At 42.0% G+C, this 22,979-nt stretch overlaps 1 protein-coding gene across 3 annotated transcripts in view; it reads left to right on the plus strand.

Annotated features, from left to right (window-relative positions):
• LOC149453036 (uncharacterized) overlaps positions 1–22,979 on the plus strand; it is a 105,269-nt gene that overhangs the window by 46,703 nt on the left and 35,587 nt on the right. For all 3 annotated transcript variants that reach the window (XM_089688765.1, XM_089688767.1, XM_089688766.1), the window contains 2 exons: positions 3,814–3,937; positions 14,218–14,335. In XM_089688765.1, coding sequence (XP_089544891.1) covers positions 3,814–3,937; positions 14,218–14,335 — 242 coding nt within the window. The remainder of the gene's footprint in view (positions 1–3,813; positions 3,938–14,217; positions 14,336–22,979) is intronic.

Genomic DNA, 22,979 nt, shown 5'->3' on the forward strand with positions numbered 1-22,979 from the left:
TGATAACAAATGGTTCCTTTCACAAGGGCAGTCCGTTCAGGTCCGCCTGTCCGTTCTTCAGGCGGATCTAACCGGACCCTCCTTTCTCCTCTATGGGCAGCCGGATGTAACAGACTTGTGTCCGTTTACATCCAACTGCCCATAGAGATCTGGGCCCTCTCTGAATAAGCGGAGCAGATGTGCACCTGTCATCCGGCAGCACCTCTCAGCTCAGCAGGGAATCAGCAGATATATCCCCTTACTGAGAAAAACTGAACCACTCGTGTGAAAGGGACCCCTAACCATGTAGAGATTTTCTATCTTCCCTGCCTCTCCAGGGCAGTTAATGAAGGGAAATCTCCACAGCAGGACACGGGCTGCATTAAAGCACCACAAAAACCGACAGGGGTTTAAACCCTAGCCTATTCTTTCCCAAATAAAAATAAAAAAGTTTTGACTCTTCAAACACTTTAAAAATTGTAGTTGTCGCATGAAATTTAGTAAAGTAAAATTATCTTTTTTTTTTAAATGAACCACACTTTTAGTGCAGTTATCCAACCTATTGTTATAATGAATAATCAAATCATTGTGTGTTCAGCCATCTGAAAACATGCACAGAAAGGCATAATTATAATTTGAACAGTAGTACAATACACATGTTGTTGATATCATGGTATGAGACATAGAAAATGTTCAGCATTAACGCAACTATCGGAGATATTATTGATTGCAAACAGGATGCCATTTTATGAAAATGATGACAAATGAGGTGCAACCTAAAAGTTGTGGGGAAAGAGCAAAGCTATGTTAACTATAATAGGTGCCTAAACCTAGGATGAGTGAGACTGAAAGAATCTCCGAGTGCAAACGTTGCCCTTTTGTGCTGCTGCAGTAAATTTTATAGACCAAAAGGAAGCCAATTAAAGATGTTACATGCACTTTAAAAGTGATACCAACAAAGTGATCAATCTCACGAGATTTTAGTAATGCAATTAAACTACTAAAACTCGCCTATGCAGCCCTAGGCTTTGGCAACAGGGTAAAAGAGATCACATCAAGACTCCAATTATACAAGCTGTGATAACCTTTTTCTTTTGTTTTCCGCTTTTATCCACCTCTTGTCATTTGTGCAGAGCAAGTTTATTATATTTTCTTAAACACAAAGCAATCTTTCCTTTCTCCTTTTTGGCAGTTGAGTCGAAAAATAGTTTGTCATACAAAGCAGGCCATTTGCTGCTCTGCCTCCAGGAGTGCATTCTAGTGTTAGTCTTAGAATGTAGAAGATTTCATTGATTTCTTTAACTAAAGTGTAATATTCACCTCCATGAAACAAGGTTTTTTTTTTGCATTTTAAAAGGGTGCTGAGATATGAATTCTATTACAGCACTATAATCCAAGTCCTCTCCCTCTTCTCCCATGATTAAAATGGCCATCCTATCGGTGCATTCATAGCAGAATAGGCCTGCATGTGGCCAATTTCTCCATTAGACAGCGGTGTCTGTATCAGGGGCGGACTGACAACTCATGGGGCCCCTGGGCAATAGGGGATCATGGGGCCCCTGTGTCCTTGCCCAAACTCAAAAAAGCCTATGAAAAAGGTACCAGGGGCATCTCATGGGGCCCCCTACTGACCCCGGGCCCTCGGGCAGTGCCTGAGTTCCAAATGGTCAGGCCGCCCCTGGTCTGTTTGTACAGTATGTTCATATGAAGTGAGCCAAAGTCATCTTTATGTGACCAGCAATTTTATATAAAGCTAAACCAGTCTAAAATAGATCGTATTTTTGTGTTGATGCCCAAAGTATATATCATCGAATGACTATTCATATGCTTCTGGTATCAAAACAGAAAATTCTTCACTATGGAATTCCTTTTTGCGCCCTGAGCTCCATCAGGCAACGTGGTCACAATGACACACTGCACCATTACTGTAATAGGAAAATAGAGGCAAATGTAAGAAAATGAAGGTGGTTACATCATTTTCTGTCTGACTAACTAGCCATTTCTGTGACTTTACTTGGGTTTAACACTGGAGTATAAGCTGTTAGAAAATTTGCTGTTTAACTTAAAGTGGTTCTAAATCCTAAACATTTTTTAGCTTAATGCATTCCCTGCACTTCAGTCTCTACAAAGTACCTGTACATCCCCAGGTTGAAATGATTATATCAGTATGATGCCTGCAGCTACAGGCATCACCTCAATACATTTTTTTTTTCAGCCAGCGGTGCTGAAAAAAGTAAAAGCAATGTGAGCCGCTATATAGGTGCTGGATCACTTTTACGGGAAGTGGAAGGAGGTCCCCACGCTCTCCCGTCCCAACAGCTGACCATAGAGATGACCAAGGACCAGAATGTCTCCAATCATCTCTATGGTCTCTGAGTGTTTTGTCACTTCCGCTTTCTCCAGCATGTAAACAAGCCATTGCTGACTTGTAAAAGCATCTGATCAAACCAATCTTGGTTTGATCAGATGCTTTTAAAGGCAGAGGAGAGATCTGGGGTCTAAAAGACCCGATATGTCTCAGTTAAGAAAACTTGTCACTGCCCATGCTATCACAAGGGATACTATTCATAAAATCAATAAAAGTAATAAAAAATTCTAAAGAGACAGTGTAAAAATAAAATAAATAAATAATAAAATAATAAAAAATTTTAAAGCACCCCTGTCCCACCATGCTTGCACTCAGAGGCGAACACACGCTTCGGTTCCACATACATATGTAGACGGTAATCACACCACACGTGAGGTACTGCCACGAACTTTGGAGCAAGAGTAATAATTCTAACACCAGACCTCCTCTAAACTGGTAACCTGTAAAGGCTTTTAAATCATCATCTATGAAGATTTTTAAGTACTATAGTTTGTCGCCATTCCACAAGCGTGCGCAATGTTAAAGTGTGACATGTTAAGTATCTATATACTTGGCGTCATTTTTTTTATATTTTACCAAACAATTTGGTATTGCATTGTGTTTTTGTGCACTAAAATTCATTAAAGTGTATTTTTTTCCCAAAAAAAATGCATTTGAAAAACCGCTGTGTAAATACTGTGTGACATACAAAACCATTTTATTTTCTAGGGCCTCTGCTTAAAAAATATATAATGTTTGGGGGGTCCTAAGTAATTTTGTAGCAAAAAAAAATAATGCTGATTTGTACATGTAGGACAGAAGTGTCAGAACAGGTTTGGAGCTGAATTGCTTACGGTAACAAATATTTAGGTATCTGTATCACCTCCTCCTCCCCCTCTTTATGCTTTGCTGAATCATCACTCAATCCAGTACTGTGCCCCTCTGCAGTGGCTCTGTCTTCTCTTCCTACTTTCACAGGCTTTGCTGAGGCAGCTGAAGCCATCAGCTTCCGTTCATCTCAGTTAAATCCTCTGACGAGCAAGTGGGGGGCAGGCCCAATCTGTGCTGTCTGTGTCTATGAAGAGGAGGAGTCAGGAGCACTTATGAGAAGAGGAGGTTTGGGCTGCTCTGTGCAATACTATTGCACAGAGCAGGAAAGTAAAACTTTTTTTTTTTTCAAACTCTTTATCATCATTTTAAGCTAAAATCAGGTTTTTTTATCTTTGGATTACCAAGTATAAAATGCATTCTATATATAGTAACTCAGTATAAATCAAACATTAGATTAGTTTGTCATTATTAATACAAGAGTTTTGTAACTAGTAATTAAGGTTAGTAAATTATATTCAGTTGTTGTTTTTTTTCTTTTTTGTTGTTTTTAACTTTTTTTTGCTTATTTTCCTATGTTTTGACAGTTGAACCTATTTCAGTACTTGTTTTTTGCCTAACTCCAAAATGAGATATAATTCCATGTGTGTGTTTCACAGCAGGAAAAATGCATCTTGACAGAGAATACAAAATGTGAGAATCCAGGGCATCCATCATTTGATACTACTGATGGGATTGTAGAAGCAGGCATAAATGGTGGCGATGTGTTGCGAAGGCGGTTAGGTAAGAACATTCATGTTTCTATTGATTCTGCTTGTTCTTCATGTCGCACTTCAGGGTAAGGAACACAAAACAGACAATGAATGAACAGTGTGTAATAGGAAGATGTTATCTATGGAAATATGTGCAAGGAAGAATGAGGTATATATATATTTAGTTGGCAAGCTGGACAGATAAAATCATCTTTTTTTTGCTTGGGGCAACAGCACACATTCCCTTTACAGAAGCTGTAATACTATATCAGTATTAGATCCAGTAGTACATCCATAAAGATTTCAGGAAAAGTTCATACAAAATATGAGTATGTGAACAGACTAGACTTCAAGAAATGACAGAGAGGAGGAAGTTTTCCTACAGTGTAAAAGAGTCAAATTATGATTCGTTGGTGGATTTTTTTTAACAAATTGAAAGATTAGCATCCACAAATGCTTAAAGGATAAGTTCACCTTTTAGAACATGTTACAACTGTATTTAGGGTGTAACATGTAACATGTTCTTGTTCTGCTCCTCATTCCCTCACTGGCCCCCTGCAGTGTGACAGCAGGCAGGGGTTCTTGTCCCCGCACACACAATAAGATTTTCAAAAAGGCCGGTCTATGCAGGGCTCCGGCCCACACAGCTGCTTCATTCATTAATAGGAATCTGTGAAAAAAAAAACGACAAGTCCTCTCTGCCACTGCAGCAGATAGGCTTGTAGTTTGAACTGTGGGCGCACTGATCAGCAGGCTCATAGTCCATTCACACTGCCTACACCTCTGAAAATGACATCCCATACAGAGGTATAGGCAACAGAGCTGTAGGCAGTGTGTACAGGAGCCTGACACTACACCTCTGATCCACTGATCGTGGGTGTGATACTTTACAGGCTGCTGTTTTAAAAAAGAATAAAACACATTTTTTTAACCTGCAAAAACATGTCAATTTATTATTTTTCAATTAAAATAGAACTATACTTTTTTTTTCATTTTGGATAGACTAAGGGAGGGCTATAACACCTGTAAGGTTTATTTTTGCCATATTTGTCCCATTGGGGAGATTTACCTTCACTTCCTGTCCCATAGCCAAATAGGATGTTAGTGGAAACCCCTGCAAATTAAGGGAATTTCTTGGGGGCCCCCAGGTCACCAGAACTAGTGCCAACATTGGAAGATTTCCCCTCTATTACAATTCTGGGGACGACCCAAAATTTGGGATTTTCCTTTACTTTCACTTTCAATGATAATGGTAAACAGGACAAATTAAGATGGTGAATTTCCCTAACCGAGCCACAGACAGCAATTAAAACTGACAGGTGTTCTAATCCACCTCTCTTCTATCCTAAACTAAAATAAAAGTTTTGCCTTTAAGCGATTCTAAAGGTAAATTTTTTTTTGTAAAATAACAGACATGCTATACTTACCTGCTGTGTGCAGTGGTTTTGCACAGAGCAGTCTGGATTCTCCTCTTCTTGGGTTTCCCCAGGCTCTCCTGGCTCCTTTTGTCTGTCGGGTGTCCATTCACACAGGGAGCCATGGCTTGGCCCTGCCCCTCTCTCTCCTCATTGGCTGACTGGCTGTGATTGACAGCAGCTGGAGCCAATGGCTCCTGCTTGCTGTCTTAGCCAATGAGGAAGCAGAGACCCAGGACAGCTAGAGGCTCTCATTCACATCACTGGATTGCGATGAGACTCAGGTAAGTATTGAGGGGGCTGGGGGCACTACCACACACAGAAGGTTTTTTACCTTCATGCATAAAATGCCTTTACAACCACTTTAAAGATGAATTTAGCTTTTAAAGTACAACTAAACCGAAGAACAAAAATGTATTATACTGCAGCTTAAGCAGTTCCTAGCTGCATTAGTTATGTTTTTTTTAGCTAAGAACACTTTAGCAAGTGCTGAAAATACCTGCTGTTCTTACAAAAACGCAATGTCCTTGACACTTCTGTCAACCTGAAGCAAAACTAATGCAAACTTTGTTGTGTAAACTACTAATCCCATCACTCCAATGGCGAAATACAGCTGGGGGCAATAGCTTCCTCTACAGGAGGAGTGAGCCTAGGTAATACCGTTTATTTAATAAAAAAACCATGTTAAGAATAACACTCACATTGCGCAAAGTAAAACAGATCAGTATCACACATAAAGACTTCCGGTCCGCGAGTGTAACCGGGAATGACGTCACTAAGCTCCGCCCCACGCGTTACACCACCAACAATGTGAGTGTTACTCTTAACATGTTTTTTTATATGGTATACAAACTGTTCTCCACCCTGTTGGAGATGCTCGGCAATCACCGGGCGCCAGCTAGTAATCACCGGCCGGACCCGGTGACTGACAGCTGCGGCTGCGTGCGCCTCCTACCCGGAAATGCAAAATCACGTGTATATATACGTGATTTTGTGCATAAGTACCACCCTGTAGCAGTATATCTGCTATAGGGTGGTTGGGAAGTAGATAGAGTAGGTAAGGTTTTAGTTGTTGTCTAAGCCATTGCTGGGGAGAATGCTCCTCACTTCCTGTTCCGGTGGCAATGTTGTCACCCTGGAAGGAAGTGAGGGAAAAATGTCAGCAACTACACAGACAGCAACACAAAGCTGATGGGGTTCTAGTCTTCCCCTGCTCTACTAAAAACCGCGTCTCTGTTGGAGATTTTCCCTCATTTTATGCCCTGGTGAAACAATGGATCTTTTTCTGCATTACCTGCAGTAGGCCATTCCCAATACAATAACATGACCTCTAGTCCTGTCACCTACTGGTGTATTGGAGCTACTACACTCAGTACATCTGAAGCGTCTGGTGACAATATATGGGCTTGTAAGCAGGTGCTTATATGTGTTGTTCTGAGTTAGATCAGTTGTCCAGGCTGCCCACTTGGGAAGAGCTTAAGACAGGTTCTGCATTTTCCTGGGCCTTTGCAGGCTCTGCCTCCACCCTGTACTGCTAATAAGAAGGGGGAGCTTCTGCTCAGGGGTTCTCTGCCTTGGCCTGTTTGGGAAGGAGATGTGAGGCCCAGCCTGAAGTTGTAACCATCGGCATAGCATGTAGCACCCTCTAGGGAAGTTCGCCTAGGCCAGGATTTTCTTCCACATCATGAAGTCTTACCTCGGGGAGGTATGCACTGAGCAGCCTGTAAATAGATAGTTAGGGAACTATACTGTGCTGTTGGACTTTGGATATTGAATGTGTCCAGTAAAGTTTAATTAACCATTACAAGCCTGGTCTGAAGTTATTGCAAAGGGGAGCATGGTGGTACATGGCGTATCTAGAAGAACACGGCCTGTAAGCACACATGGGAGGTGAAAAGGAAAAAATGCAAAGTCCTCATGAAGGGTTAACTCAGCAAAGAAGTTTCCGGGAAGTGTCTAGTTGCTACGAGTAACCATGAACTGGTGGGAGTATGATAGCAGCCAGACAGTGGAGAGTGGTACCAGGTAGTGGTGACAGGTCCTCCGGTGCTCCATTTCCCTCCGAAGCTGTTGGTGCCCCAAAATCTTTCAGGACTAGCATCGTGGTACAGAGACTCCATGGACCTAGCTGTAGGTATGAGAAAGCAACAGTTAGTTGCACGCATGAGGTCTATGCTTAGTGCACGACAGGACTCCATTTTGTCACTAAGAGTGAGATGGCATAGTAACGTTGGACTGGTGAAGCAGTACACAGGTTCAGCGATGTTTCCCTCTAAATGCTATATTCAGGGAGACGAGTTATACAACGATGAGGGACAAAGTGTTTCACAGGAGGAAGTTGCATGTTGTACACCTTGTACACAAGGTTGTACGGCTCACTTCTGAGTCGGAGTGCCACCTTACTGTTGAAGCCACATGAACGCAGCCCCGTTCAGTCCCAGGCATTGGTGAGCGAGTACACGAGAAGAGGTACCGCCATATGCAGGACGAGGTTGCCCTACCCACAGGCTTGCTGGTTCTCTGGTCCTGCAAAGCCATATTGTGTTTTTACTAGGAAGTTCCTGGCAGGGGGGACAAATAAGAAAAATCTGCAGTTTTCCCACATTGTATATGTCCCAATGTAAATAGAATTGGGGAAACTATTTGAAAACAAAACCTGTAGTTTTTTTTATTGCGGTGCAAACTGTAATTATACCTAAATTACAGAACGGCAAGCTATAACAGCATTCAAATTACTTCAGTAAAACATTTTGTTCTATTGTTATGCTTTTTTTTACAAAGACATCTTTTACTCTGCCCTAAATGAAGTCATTTGATGCCAGTCACCTTTGCTTATGTTTTTATAAATTTTTCTAGACTGCAAAGGCTGCCTTTGTATGCTGTCTTTATCTGTCTACTTCTGTACTATTATCTCTGTATATTAAACAGTATTGTGTGTGTGAAGGCAGAAAACATTTATATGCATAGAAAACATTATGTGCTTTAGGTGTATAGAATAACTGTTACAATAGGTTAAAGGTAAACTTCAGGGTCTAAAAAAGAGTTATCCATGCAGTGGGTCCCCTTCCCTGCTGCAAGGGTTAACCCCTCATTTTGCCTAAGGGCTGAAGAATAAGGTGATTTGCTTATGTTATTCCTCACTTTCCTGGCCTCAAGCACTCTCCTCTGACATTCCTTTGGCCCTTGGCAGTCTCCCATACAATGCATTGTATGGGATGAGTTCAGAAAACTGAAACCTGTTGGACATTGATGGAAAAAGGCTTTGGGTGACCGGTTGCACAAAGAGAAGAAAGTATGCAGAAGCGAGGAATGATGTAAGTACTTCACCTTATTTAGCATCCCCTAGGCCAGGGGTGGGCAACCTGCGGCTCTCCAGCTATTGTGGAACTACATTTCCCATGAGGCATTGCAAAGACCGAAATTTACAAGCATGACTCTACATGTCCCATGAGACATTGCAAAACTGACAGTTACAGCTATGACTTGCAGAGGCATGATGGAACTTGTAGTCCTGCAACAGCTGGAGAGCCGCAGGTTGCCCACCCCTGCCCTAGGCAAAACAAGCAATTACCCCTTGCTTTGGACCTCCTCAGCTTTAACAGACCCCATTACCTTTCTTACACATGATTTTATCTGAATGCACATTGTATAGAATAAGGATAGTAAGTAATAGTTTTAAACCTGGACAGACTATGGAGGTAGAATTTTCTTGCCGAAGACAAAAAAAATATATTACATAAAAAATAAGAATTGGCATATTAAAAAAAAAAAAGAAAAAAAGAACTGCATCCACAATTTGCATTGACATTCCCTTGCTGTTCTTTCTTCATTTTCATTAAAATCCAGCAGGTGTCACACTTTCTTCTTATATACAATGGTTTTATTTAAGAAATTGTGCCGTGGACGCTGACCCTTTGAAGACTAGCATATTTTAGGATGAACAGAGAAATTCCAAGCAGATGGCTTTTGAAAAAAAAAAAATGTTAATGTTAATTGGTTTTGTTGATGTATTTATTAAATGTGGCCTGGAAGCTGCAGAATTACAATGTCTTTATCTGTCTCTTCTACTAATCGCCATAATACACATTTATTGAATGTTTTATATACACACATTTGTCGCCCTTATGTTGGCAGGTGAACGCTGTATATTGTCAGCGATTAACAGCAAGAAATCAATCATTTTCTGCTATACACTTTTTACTGAATGCACTTTCATGACTGTCTAGTCATACCAATGGTGTGGTTATCTATGTTCAGTCACATGATCCCACATACACAGGTAAAAAGGGACAAGGTCATTGAATTCCAAGGGCAATAATGCCCCAGCATTAGTGTTATTGGTCGCAATAATAGCCCCATCAATAGTGCCAGTCAGTGACTACAATAATACACCCCAGCATTGGTGTCAGAGAACTCAGTAATAGCTCACAGGATCAGGTTCTGGGACTGCAATATAACCTCCACAATTGCTTCCAGGGTCCACAACAATAACCCACAGCAATAGTGTTAGAAGCCACCATAATAAGGGTTGCAGAGTGGCTAAATGATTAGCACTTCCGCCTGGCAGTACTAGGGTCATTGGTTTGAATCCCAGCCACAGCACCACCTGCCTGGAGTTTGCATGTTCTCCCTGTGCCTGCGTGGGTTTCCTCCGGGTACTCCAGTTTCCTCCGACACTCCAAAGACATGCTGGTAGGCTAATTGAATCCTGTCTAAATTGGCCCTAATATGTGTATGTATGAATGTAAGTTAGGGACCTCAGATTGTACACCCCTTGAGGGTTAGGGACTGATGTGAATGTACAATATATACAGTCAGGTCCATTGATATTGGGACATCAACACAATTCTAACATTTTTGGCTCTATACACCACCACAATGGATTTGAAATGAAACGAACAAGATGTGCTTTAACTGCAGACTGTCAGCTTTAATTTGAGGGTATTTACATCCAAATCAGGTGAACGGTGTAGGAATTACAACAGTTTGTGTATGTGCCTCCCACTTGTTAAGGGACCAAAAGTAATGGGACAATTGGCTTCTCAGCTGTTCCATGGCCAGGTGTGTGTCATTCCCTCATTATCCCAATTACAATGAGCAGATAAAAGGTCCAGAGTTCATTTTAAGTGTGCTATTTGCATTTGGAATCTGTTGCTGTCAACTCTCAAGATGAGATCCAAAGAGCTGTCACTATCAGTGAAGCAAGCCATCATTAAGCTGAAAAAACAAAACAAACCCATCAGAGAGATAGCAAAAACATTAGGGTGTGGCCAAAACAACTGTTTGGAACATTCTTAAAAAGAAGGAACGCACCGGTGAGCTCAGCAACACCAAAAGACCCGGAAGACCACAGAAAACAACTGTGGTGGGTGAATTCTTTCCCTGGTGAAGAAAACACCCTTCACAACAGTTGGCCAGATCAAGAACACTCTCCAGGAGGTAGGTGTATGAGTGTCAAAGTCAACAATCAAGAGAAGACTTCACCAGAGTGAATACAGAGGGTTCACCACAAGATGTAAACCATTGGTGAGCCTCAAAAACAGGAAGGCCAGATTAGAGTTTGCCAAACGACATCTAAAAAAGCCTTCACAGTTCTGGAACAACATCCTATGGACAGATGAGACCAAGATCAACTTGTACCAGAGTGATGGGAAGAGAAGAGTATGGAGAAGGAAAGGAACTGCTCATGATCCTAAGCATACCACCTCATCAGTGAAGCATGGTGGTGGTAGTGTCATGGCGTGGGCATGTATGGCTGCCAATGGAATTGCTTCTCTTGTATTTATTGATGATGTGACTGCTGACAGAAGCAGCAGGATGAATTCTGAAGTGTTTTGGGCAATATTATCTGCTCATATTCAGACAAATGCTTCAGAACTCATTGGACGCCGCTTCACAGTGCAGATGGACAATGACCCAAAGCATACTGCAAAAGCAACCAAAGAGTTTTTAAGGGAAAGAAGTGGAATGTTATGCAATGGCCAAGTCAATCACCTGACCTGAATCCGATTGAGCATGCATTTCACTTGCTGAAGACAAAACTGAAGGGAAAATGCCCCAAGAACAAGCAGGAACTGAAGGCAGTTGCAGTAGAGGCCTGGCAGAGCATCACCAGGGATGAAACCCAGCGTCTGGTGATGTCTATGCGTTCCAGACTTCAGGCTGTAATTGACTGCAAAGGATTTGCAACCAAGTATTAAAAAGTGAAAGTTTGATTTATGATTATTATTCTGTTCCATTACTTTTGGTCCCTTAACAAGTGGGAGGCACATATGCAAACTGTTGTAATTCCTACACCGTTCACCTGATTTGGATGTAAATACCCTCAAATTAAAGCTGACAGTCTGCAGTTAAAGCACATCTTGTTTGTTTAATTTCAAATCCATTGTGGTGGTGTATAGAGCCAAAAATGTTAGAATTGTGTCGATGTCCCAATATTTATGGACCTGACTGTATGTGTAAAGCACTGCGTAAATTGATGGCGCTATATAAGTACCTGAAATAAATAAATAATAACCCCCAACAGTGCCAGTGACTGCAATAGTAACCTCTCCAGAATGTGTCAATGAGCACAATAATAACCCCAAGCATTAGTGTCAATGACTGCAATGATAACCCCCAGCATGTGTTAGTGGGTGCAATAATGATCCCCAGCATTGATGTTAGCAAACGGAATAATAGCCCTGGCATTGGTGTTGGTGGCAGTGTTATTAACACCCCCACGCACATTGATGGTTATTGGTGATGTTTATAAACCCCTCCCCCCAGGGGTGGACTGACAACTCATGGGGCCCCCGGGCAATAGGGGATCATGTTTATAAACTCCTCCCCTGTGTCCTCGCCCACACTCACACCTCACCCAAAAAAGCCTATGAAAGGTACCTGGGGCATCTCATGGGGCCCCCTACTGACCTCGGAATAGTAGTGTTTGTGAGTGAGTTATGGCAGGCCATATGCTGCACCCAGGGAAGTTGCCTCTCATTTTAAGAGCTTTCCTCTCACTTCCTGTTGCATCTCTGAGAAAATTAAACAGAGGTTTTAACCATCCCTTACTTGAGCCAAATCCAGAAAGAAATGTTTTACCTATGCATGCACTTTAATTGTACACACACTCATATTCCCCCCAGCCCGTGCCCCCTCCCCTGACTTCTCCATCAAGATAAATAAGATAAATAACACAATCATCATTCCCTCCCCTCATGCCAGGGTACTAGGTGTAATCCTAGACTCCCATCTGTCCTTTCAGCCCCAAATCCGATCACTGTCCAAATCTTGCAGACTTCACCTCCGCAACATTTCCAAGATACGCCCATTCCTAACCTCGGAAACCACTAAGCAACTTATCCACTCCCTTGTTATATCTCGCCTTGACTATTGTAACTGCCTCCTCATTGGCCTTCCTCATTGCAGACTATCCCCTCTTCAGTCTATCATGAATGCTGCTGCCAGACTCATCCACGTTACTAACCGTTCTGTATCAGCCACTCCTCTCTGCCAATCCCTCCACTGGCTTCCCATTGCCCAACGGATACAATTCAAAACACTAACAATAATGTATAAAGCCATTTATAACTCTGCCCCAAATTACATCAACGATCTTGTTTCTAAATATCACCCAAACTGTACTCTCCGCTCCTCGCAAGACCTCTTACTCTCTAGCTCCCTTGTCTCCTCCTCCCATGCTGGTCTCCAATACTTCTCCAGAGCTTCCCCCATCCTCTGGAACTCTCTACCCCAATTTATCAGACTATCGCCTACTCTGCTCACTTTTAGGCGATCTCTGAAAACCTCTCTCTTCAGCAAAGCCTATCCTGCCCTCAGCTAATAATGGAATCTTCTACTCTTCCAACCAGTCCATCTCCCACAGTTACTACCTTTTGTACCACTAGCCCCTCCCTCCTAGATTGTAAGCTCCAAGGAGCAGGGCCCTCAAATCCCTCTTGTATTGAACTGTATTGTTGCTGTAATGTCTCCCGTTATATTGTAACGCGCTGAGCAAACTGTTGGCGCTATATAAATCCTGTATAATAATAATAAGCAGGCACTACTACCTCCTAGTATTGTATCATGGCTATATCACTGGTGCTTTAGCAGAGGCAACTGACACCTCATTCACACAATCGATTCAAACAGGAAAAAAGTCGGCATCCCAGTAAATGTTAATAAATCATGGATTTATTTGTGGGAAACAAATGACAGCTACAAAATGTCAACGTGTTTCAGCCAATCTGGCCTAATAAGGATCGACTTTAATTGTACACACGTTTTATTCAGCCTTACCGTTGTAAGCTTCTTTAGTTGTTTTCAAATATCATGCCAATGCAGAATAGTTTGTGAAAAGGAGGGTCAGAGCTAAAGAGGATACTCAAAAACATAGGAACTCTAGGCACAGAATCTTGAGAATGGTAATAACAGTATTACTGATCAAAACAGATAGTGATACAGTAAAAGTTCTTGTGGGTTCCTTGACTGATAGCAACAGTAGGCCAGCAAAGAAAGTTCTTCTGGACTGGCTATTCTTAAGCAGATGGTTAAAATAAACATCTTATGCTAGAAAAGGGGGGTTGCTATTGGTGACCTCCTTCTGAACACGCCAGTGTTCTGGAATTTTACTAACCCAATGGGTACAATTGCTCATTGACCTTGATCATAAATGCTGATCAGAAAATCTGCCAAAGGTCAGAAGTCTTTATCTATAGTAGTTCAACCTGCTGAAATCAGAGGATGAATATGCCAGGCATCTAGCTTTTTCAGAAAGAGAGGTGAAGAGAGGCAGCTTTTATTGTTCTCTCTAGATGGGCACTCTATGGGTGCAAAGGCAGCACTGAATACTACTGCCTGGGGTAACGTCCATACATTACTGGTAATGTTGATGTAATATTTATGTTTCCTTTAGGGGATCCAGTGAATACTTGTATTCATCCCTGTAAGGACCTTAGAACGATAGATGGGTATAAGAGCTGCTTAGAAGTGCCTTCATCATTCACTTGCTGTTCTGTTTCCTTTCCGAGCAGGTATGTATATTAATAATTTGATGTAAGAGAGGTAGATTTCAAGTTTCCCAAATTAGAACAGTCCGTTGAACAGTATGTTGCAAGAGCTAATACACAATCATAGTGTATTTAGTTATGGAAAATCTTGCACAATTAATGCACATGCACTCAAACACTAGCTCACAAATTACATTTTAAATGCAGATTAAAAGAAAACTCTAGACAAAACATGGCACTTATTAGTTTTTGCCTTTGAGAACACCAGATTTTAAATGTCTTTTCTTTCCCAGTTTTTAACATATCATCTCCAAACCCAGGTTCTGAGATCAGAATCTGTTCCTTATAGCATCTCCTAGTCACATTACACTTTTCATTTTCTAATAAAGTGGCTAAAACATTAGTGGTTATTGCATTTTCCTATAAAGTACTCTCCCTCTCCCTTAGTACAACATCTAGGTGAATGGTTCAGATAGGGAATTCCATTACCTTGGTGTTCACAGCTATGAGTTATTGTGTTTAATAAAAAGCAGTCACTGGGTAAACAGGTACATTAATAAGCTATTACAATTCATGTAACTTTTTTAAATCCAACTTTAGCTCACTGAATTCAAAGAAGTCATTTAATAATCAAAGGCAAAGTCAAACCTACCGTAGTTTACATTATTCATATTTACATGTATCTGCATTATATTTGTTTGCCATATTTATTTATGCCACATTACTATTCTGTTTTAAATTTCTCATTCTATACACTTTGGAATTGCCTTACGTAGATTGCTTTGAAATTCAATATTTATAGGTAGTATCAGTATGGTTTGTTATTTTCAATGTTTTTTCTGGTTTACTTAAAGCTCACATATATATGTTAAAGTAAGGTAAGATGTGTACATAAGAACAGAGGCTTTATCTCACCCAAATCTCTACAAAGCATCTGGGCTATAGAACCCAAAACAGAACCGATTAATAGTCTGAGAAAACAAAAAGTTTTGTGTAGGCAGGTACAGTCTACTTCCTCCACTTGACTAGAGTGATGCCACAGCTGGAGAGTAATTAACCTCCCTGGCGGTATGATTATTTCAGATTTTTGGCGCTGAAAGCGGTACCATTATTTTGCATGGAAATTTGGCGTTTTATATTGTAGGCCTGTAATTTTTAGGAATAACTCACTGAAATCTGTCCGAACAAGAGTCTAGTAAAAATCCCGTGTATGATAAAATTTGAAACACGAAATCATAAATTATAATTTATTAAATAATCATAAAAAATAATAATATAATAATAATCATTTAATTCAATAATATAATCAAACCAAAAACACTGAAATGTGAAATATAGCACCAAGTTTGCACATCAAGTCGCAAAATCGTTTTCAGTGTCTGATGACAAATTTCCCCCACAAATCATTATCACTCAATTCTGCAAGTGGTTCTAATTCACTATCGCTCTAGCTGGTCTAAAACCGCTTTTAACCTAAAGGGACGCTTTTTGGACGCCATGGACATTTCTCAGTTTCCAGGTAGAAAGAACAGTAAAAATGCAGGCAGGGCACAGGACAAAGCACTAGGGACAAAATGTATGTGAAATGGTTTGGTACAGTAATGTTTTACTATGTGATTTTAGTGATTTTTGTGAATGTCACTTTTTGTCATTTTCAAATTTCCCGCCGTTTCGTCCCCTGTGCGTCCCGACGCTCGCAGAGGACGGAACCCAGATGACAGATGCCAGCATCCGCCGGATTACATTGCCGGGGACACCGCAGGAGGGACATCACGGGAGCGCAGGACAAGGTAAGTGACAGAGGGATCGCGGAGCAGCGCTGCATGGTATTCCCGAGTGTAGCTCGGGGTTACTGCTTGTGGTACTGAAACTTTACCCCGAGCTATGCTCTGTAATCCCGCCAGGGAGGTTAAGGAGAAACCTTGTTTCTCTATGGTTTCATGGTCCCTGAGAGCAGTATTCCGGTTGGCTATGCTGCATTCAGGTGAGCCTTTATAAGTCCCTGCCCCCAAGTTTTGGTGTGCTTTTGTGAAGTGGTCAGAGTAGGCAAGATCACCTGTCTGTCAGGGAAAGTGATTATCAGTAGGGAAAGGTTCCTGATGAGTAGGGACATGCAATCCTGCTTGGAAGCCTCCCATTTTTAACCGGACCAGCCTGGCCTCCACCCTCTGAAGACAGATGCTGTCAGTGCATCTTACCTTCTGCCTCTCTGCACTGAACTGTGAGTTTTACCTGATGTGGTACTCTCCCGCTTAAACTGTTTGTATCTGAGCATACTTTTCAATACTAGTTATCTGCAACTGGACTGTGTCATCACTGCCACCGCAACAACATTGCGCCTACCCATATGTGTGTGTAAGAAACCTATGTGACACATAAATACCATTCACAATCTTTCCAGTCAGTTCCTCACATACCATGCCTCAGCCAAGTGGAAATGAGCACATTTTGCCAACATGTAGTACCCGGAGTGTGACAGTCCATCGACATTTCTTTGCTAGGTCTCTGGCCTGTGTTCTACATAAATTTTACTTTTGCCAGAAACCATTTTGTATAAAAGTGAGCAAAAAGAATGTCAAACAATCCTAAAGGTCCTTTCCTCTTGTAACAAATATGAACAGGAAAGCAAGAGGCAAGCCAATATGTTTCAGTGTCCAAAATCTCCTCCTTTATTAGAGCTTGAAAGTGATATCACTTGAAGAATGTCTGGATTTAAAATGACATGAAGGTATTGATAGATAAAATATATTGATATTATATCTGTGTAAGCCTTGTACCGGGGTGGGCTCCCCAGGATACAGTGAAGTCACGAACGAGGAAAGCAACCCTGCCACCAGCTTTTGCAACAACAGAATTTTACTTAGATGTGGCAAATAAACACAACCACAAATGCTCGAAACATACAATAAATTTACATACACCCAGCGCAAAGGCTAAGACCCTCGTGCTGCATAGCACGGCGCCTTCTGATGACGAAGGTAGAAAGTGAAGTAATTTACCTACTGGCGGGCATAACTAAGCTGCCACACCTTACCTGTTATTACCCTAAAAGAACAAGAATCAGTGTATGGGTGCATGGTATGGGCTAGCCTGCAGTGCAGCACAACAGCTTACAATCTTACACAAATCTACAGTATTCCCCCTCCCATAACTGGTCCTGTAATACGTGCCTGAGTATTCCTTCTGAGCAAAACGCCAGTCTGGCTTGAATTTGTGGGATTTTATCAGCTCTCCAATGTGAAATGTCACTTTAAGTTGTGGAGTCCTTCCAATGATCAGTAACAACACTTGTGGCCTGACACAAACAGAGACCCTAACTAACTAACTATAGGCCTGTCTCAGTCTCAAGGCACCAACACTGAAATGAGGTGCGTGCACGATCTTACCAACCCGGGTCTGATTTGCATCCGCTGGTGACTCTGAACAGAACAAATGTCTCTCCAACAAGCAGCAATCTCATCAGCATTCCTGGCAGCAATCTTCTTTTCTCTGAACAGGATCAGCGTCTTGAACACCATCAGCTTCACTTAGCTGCATTTCTGATTACGGAGGGATGTTCTCACACTTGGATGGCATTGGATTCTCAGCTCACACACAGCCCCATTCTCCAAAGCATGGCTGCTGTCTCCTCTTCCTGTTCACTCAACTCCTGTGTGAAAACCCCACCTCTTCATGAATATAGAAGTATCTATGCAGTCTGAGGCTGTGTTAGAAAAACAGTGACATCTTGTGGCTAAACCGCAGAATGTCAGTCAAAACATTTGATTTACTCCAAACAGTGTTCAAACAATGAGAGCTGTTTCCCCATCTTACATGTTTAAATACTTTAAAACCAGTTTGAGTCCAGGCGTTGTAGTGATGTTACTTTCAAGCCCCTATGAAGGGGGGTTTGGGCCCCAAAACACATTGCCTGCTTCTTGCTTTCCTGTTATTTGTGACATGGTTACCTGTTTTTCCCCATGCAGTTCCAAAACTGCAAAAATCATAGCCCATAAGGAAATCATGACCCAGCAGTACACAATGGAAAGTTTTTAACCACACCCATGGTGTACTTTACAGTTCCACTGTGTTTCCACTTAACGAGCTGTAGTAGGGTAGTATTTGGCATTACCACGTATCTGTATTCTTAGTTGTCCCATTTGGTCTGTGCCAAGCCTAGCAATGTCTGCCATAATGGCATAAACTAATGTAACTAGGTTTCCAGTGTCTACTAATGCTTCCACCTGATGTCCTTCTTTTGTAATAGGACAATTCCCTTCCAGTCTCCGTTCCTTGGTGCACTGCCAGAACAGGAGTGGCAAATAGTGACTTAAGTCTTCGCAGTTACATTTCATAGGCTTGTGTAATATGAGGCAATTGGCAGAAACATGTCCCAGTCCTTGGCACCTCTAGCACCTAACATGCCATGTCCATCTCAAGGAAGACACTCCTTTTGGGCAAGGAGGCCAATTATATCTTGCACCCATTGATAACTCAACCCCCTCGTTGAGAACCTGTTTACCCCTTCAATAAAAAGGAGCAATCTTATCTGAGGTTGATGTTTTCCTAAGAAGCCATCTTTATATGCTTGTTGGGTAGCTTCTCATGTTCAGCGACTCTCTCAAAGATGCTAAGGTAGGCTTTGACATCATCCTCAGGGAACAATTTTAATAAATCAATCTGCTGCAGCTGTTGAGGTGTAGAAATCAGGTTCTGTGCCACCACCTGCCCATCTAACAGGGCTTGTATTTGCTGCTGTAGATTGGTTCACTTCCTGCTGGTCCTCGAAGGATGCTGGGTGGGCTCCACTCAGCTATTGCATCTGTCAGGCAGTTAAGTAGTTTACGTCTTGCTGGTCATCATTTGGTAACATAAGCTACTCCACAAGAGCTGTCTGTCTATTTAATGTGCTACCCACATCTGAGTACCCAGTTGTAAGGGGTACAGGCTCAACTGGTATTGGCAGTGGTAAACCATGCATGAGACAGGGGCACTGAGAAACAGTGCAAAAGTTGGTCCTGCATGTTTGTTCAGCCAATTCAGAAAACAAACACATTTTTCAATGCAGGAGGGCTTTATACAGCAAGTCCATAGCATAAGACAAACAAAGCAACTGCTTAACCATGCCACTAGACTGACAAGCTGCCCCTTATGGGTTCTGCAAAAAAAAAACAGGCAACACTTGTATCTCTTTTCGTGTTTTGTTAGCACTAAGCATTTCCAGCCAGCAGTAGGTTCCCACAGCAGTGAGAGAGAGCCCTGAGCATTAATCAGCTCTCTTATATAGGGTCTGAGGGCAGCTGACAATAATAATGAGGTCTGACTACCAGGTGAGATGTGGGCCTTGAAATTGAAGTTTTATCCTACCAAAAGCACTATGAAGCCTTCAGGCTCTATGACCCAGATCATAACTTAATAGGATACTGGAAAAATAAAAGATTTTCTTAGAATGTATATGTGAGAAACATAGAAACGTAGATGACGCACCTTCCACAATCCTGCCAGCCAGTGCCTCTCAATATATATGGGTAATTGGCTGAATTATGAGGCAGAAAGTAAGGCCCCATGTATACGGGGCATTTCTGAACGATGGAAACTGACTGCTGGAAAACGTAGGTTAAAAAACGTCTGTTTAGCTGTATTTGCATAACGTGTTTATGCGCGTTTGCGTTTAGAAGCGTTTTTTAAATATAAGCATAGGAGAACCTCCCAATGCCCCAAATGCACTGAAAAGTGGTAAATTATTAACTATTTCAGACTGTTTCAGAGAAATACACAGAGTAGAAGCAGAGAGAGCAGTATGTGTTGAGATAATTAGGTGTGAGTTGTTCATTAACATTTCTTTTGTTTCAAAGGGTGGGAAGGTGTCTGCTGGAGTGAGTCATTAAGGTCACCCGGCAGGGGGTCTTCATGCTGAATTTGAGGTGTAAATGGGCATTAACATATCTTTTGTTTCCAAGGGTGGGAGAGGTCTGAGGTGTGAATTGGTCATTACAATGTGTGACAAGCTCAGTAGGAACATCCTGTTCATTGTTTTGTCCATCTGAGTACCTTGAAAACTCTTTGCATCCATTTTTCATGATGAATAAGGCTCTGGACTGCATTGGGAACTGGAAGAGTTAAAAATAAATTCAAATGCAAACGCTTATAAACGCGATTTGCCGCGTTTAGCCACATTTACAAGCATTTTGCTTTTGAAACGCTGATAAAATCAACGTCTGAATGCAAGTTTGTTGCGTTCAAAAAAACGACTGTAAACTCAACTGCCTGTAAACGACTGTAAAACAAAGATGTGTACATGGACACATAGGAAAATATTAGGGAGAGTTCAGGGGCTGCTGAAAAAAACATTGAACAGCTCCTAAACGTGAGTTTATCAGCTGCAGTGTACATGAGCCCTAACTGTAACTTGCAGTTTAGTAACAGGTACAAAGTTAGAAGCATACACTGCAGAATAATACAAAAAAGAATATGAAAGCTGCACAAACATGAACTCTTCACAGCAATGTCTCTGTCTCAGTCAGGAAAACTAGTGGCTACATATATAAGCCTCTTGAAGACTCTAAAACAACAAAGGATCACGTTGTAAATCAATAGTTTAATAAAACAGTACAGAACATAGCTACCTGTGATTATCCTCACAGTAAAGTCCAGTGTAGCTTTGGTAGCACAGGAGAACAGTTGGAGGGATTCACGGCTCAAAGGAAAGCACCACTCCATTGGAACTGGAGTATTCTAAAAGCAATATGTGAAAGGCACGCCATAGCAACTGGATCTTTTGAAGAAACAGCATTATATTAGACTTCTGCCCGGCTGCTCGCATAATGGTCCTCATAGGGGAGGACTACTTACCTGGCTGCATATCATTCTGTTTAATTTGGTGTGGCCTTTCTAAGCTACTGAGAGAGGGAAGCAGAGAGACCTACCTTTCCTCGGTGTGTCCAGGAAGCCAGGGAGTTTTAGTAAATTAAGTTATAGGAGCCGCATCTGCATTATCTGAGCATATTGAGTTAAATGGGCACTCTGCTACACACACTCACTTTCTACTCACCAACTTGCATTCTAAGTGCTTTTCTGCCCACTTTTATTCAAAAGAATGTATCAGGGTTCCGACAGATGGGTTCAGCAACACAAAGAAAAGAACAGCCTCCTGGCTACTTAGGTCCACTCAGACCCACCAACTGTCTCCATCTAGACTGCAATAACGCAACCCCTTGAATTATTGGACTTATTAATCCCTCCGTCTGCTTCCAAGCTGACTTTCACAACTCTCTGGCAACTGCCTGCTCAGGTGGTCAGGTTGCCTGTCTTTATGGACAGACAGGCCAGACTTCAGATATACAATGCTTGTGTGTCTGTACACATGCTCCTGAAGCCTCCTGCCACATGAATCTTCTGGTGAGGGAGGAGCACTGGCTGCCCAGACTAACTGCCCTTGTGGGTAAAACACCTAACTGACATTTAAACCCCTTTCAGAAGGGGTGGATCTGTCAGCGGATCTGCTTGCTCAGCTGGGATCTCTCCGCTGATCCCCTCTGAGCAAGTGGATGACAGGTCTGTGTCTGCTCTGCTGCTCCAGAGTGAACACAGACAAAGCCTGCCATTTTCTATGGGGCGGTCAGATTGAAACGGACCGCCTGTCGCCCACCTGACTGTCATCCGATCCGCCAGAAAGATGCGGAACAAATCCCCGTCTGTCTCTTTTTAGCGTACAGGATTGGATCGAATGCAGACAGATGTCAGCGAACACATAACACAATTAGAGATATGGGTGTTCAGGTCCTAAACAGCTTCATATATATTCAAGACATGACATACTAAGGAGGTATTGCCACTTATTAACTCTTCCCTATAGCAAACTTTTGCATATAAAATGGAAATTCTTAGTTTACACATATATTGCAATATATCTTCAATCAGATCGGATGCCGACGGGTGTCAGCGAACACATAACACAATTAGAGATACAAGTGTTCAGATCCTAAATAGCTTCATATATAGAAGACATGAGATACTAAGGAGGTATTGCCACTTATTAACTCTTACCTATAGCAAACTTTTGCGTATAAAATAGGAATTCTTAGTTGACACACATGTTGCAATACATCTTCAAGCTGGCCAAATGTGTAAAAATGATCCCACTCTGACCAGTCTCATCTCTCTCTTGCAGATTTGCCAACTCTTATTTATAAAATAGCTACTCATGAGAGTGTGGACATACAGTATAGTGTCAATATGGGGCAGACACAGCTGGAAATGTAAAAAGCTCTGGTAAACTCAATGGTTTTGCACAGAGCAGCTCCGATCCTTCTTTTCTCGGGTGCTCCTGGCTCCTCCCCCCTGCTGAGTGCCCTTATAGCAAGGTGCTCACTCCTTAACCCGCTCTGTGTGTCCATTGATACACAAAGCCGGCTTGGTCCTGTCCCTCACACTGGCTGTAATTGACAGCAGCAGGAGCCAATGGCCCCTGCTGCTGCCTCTATGTTCAGTGAAGAGGGGGAGAGCCAGGATAGCAGAGGTGGCTCTTTTAGTGGGCAACTTGGGCAGTCGCAGAAGGGCTTACACCAGCCTAAGTTGCATGTGATCAATTATGAATGTTGGTGCCGGCGGCTCCACCTCCCCTTGCCGCAGCCAGACTCTGTGGCCCAGCGGCGGACTGAACATCTGGGCCCTGCCCTGGGTCAATAGG

Source organism: Staurois parvus, unplaced genomic scaffold (assembly GCF_062004578.1).
Source record: "Staurois parvus isolate SC_StPar_1 unplaced genomic scaffold, SC_StPar_1.0 ptg000454l, whole genome shotgun sequence".
In the NCBI taxonomy this organism is placed as follows: Eukaryota; Metazoa; Chordata; class Amphibia; order Anura; family Ranidae; genus Staurois; species Staurois parvus.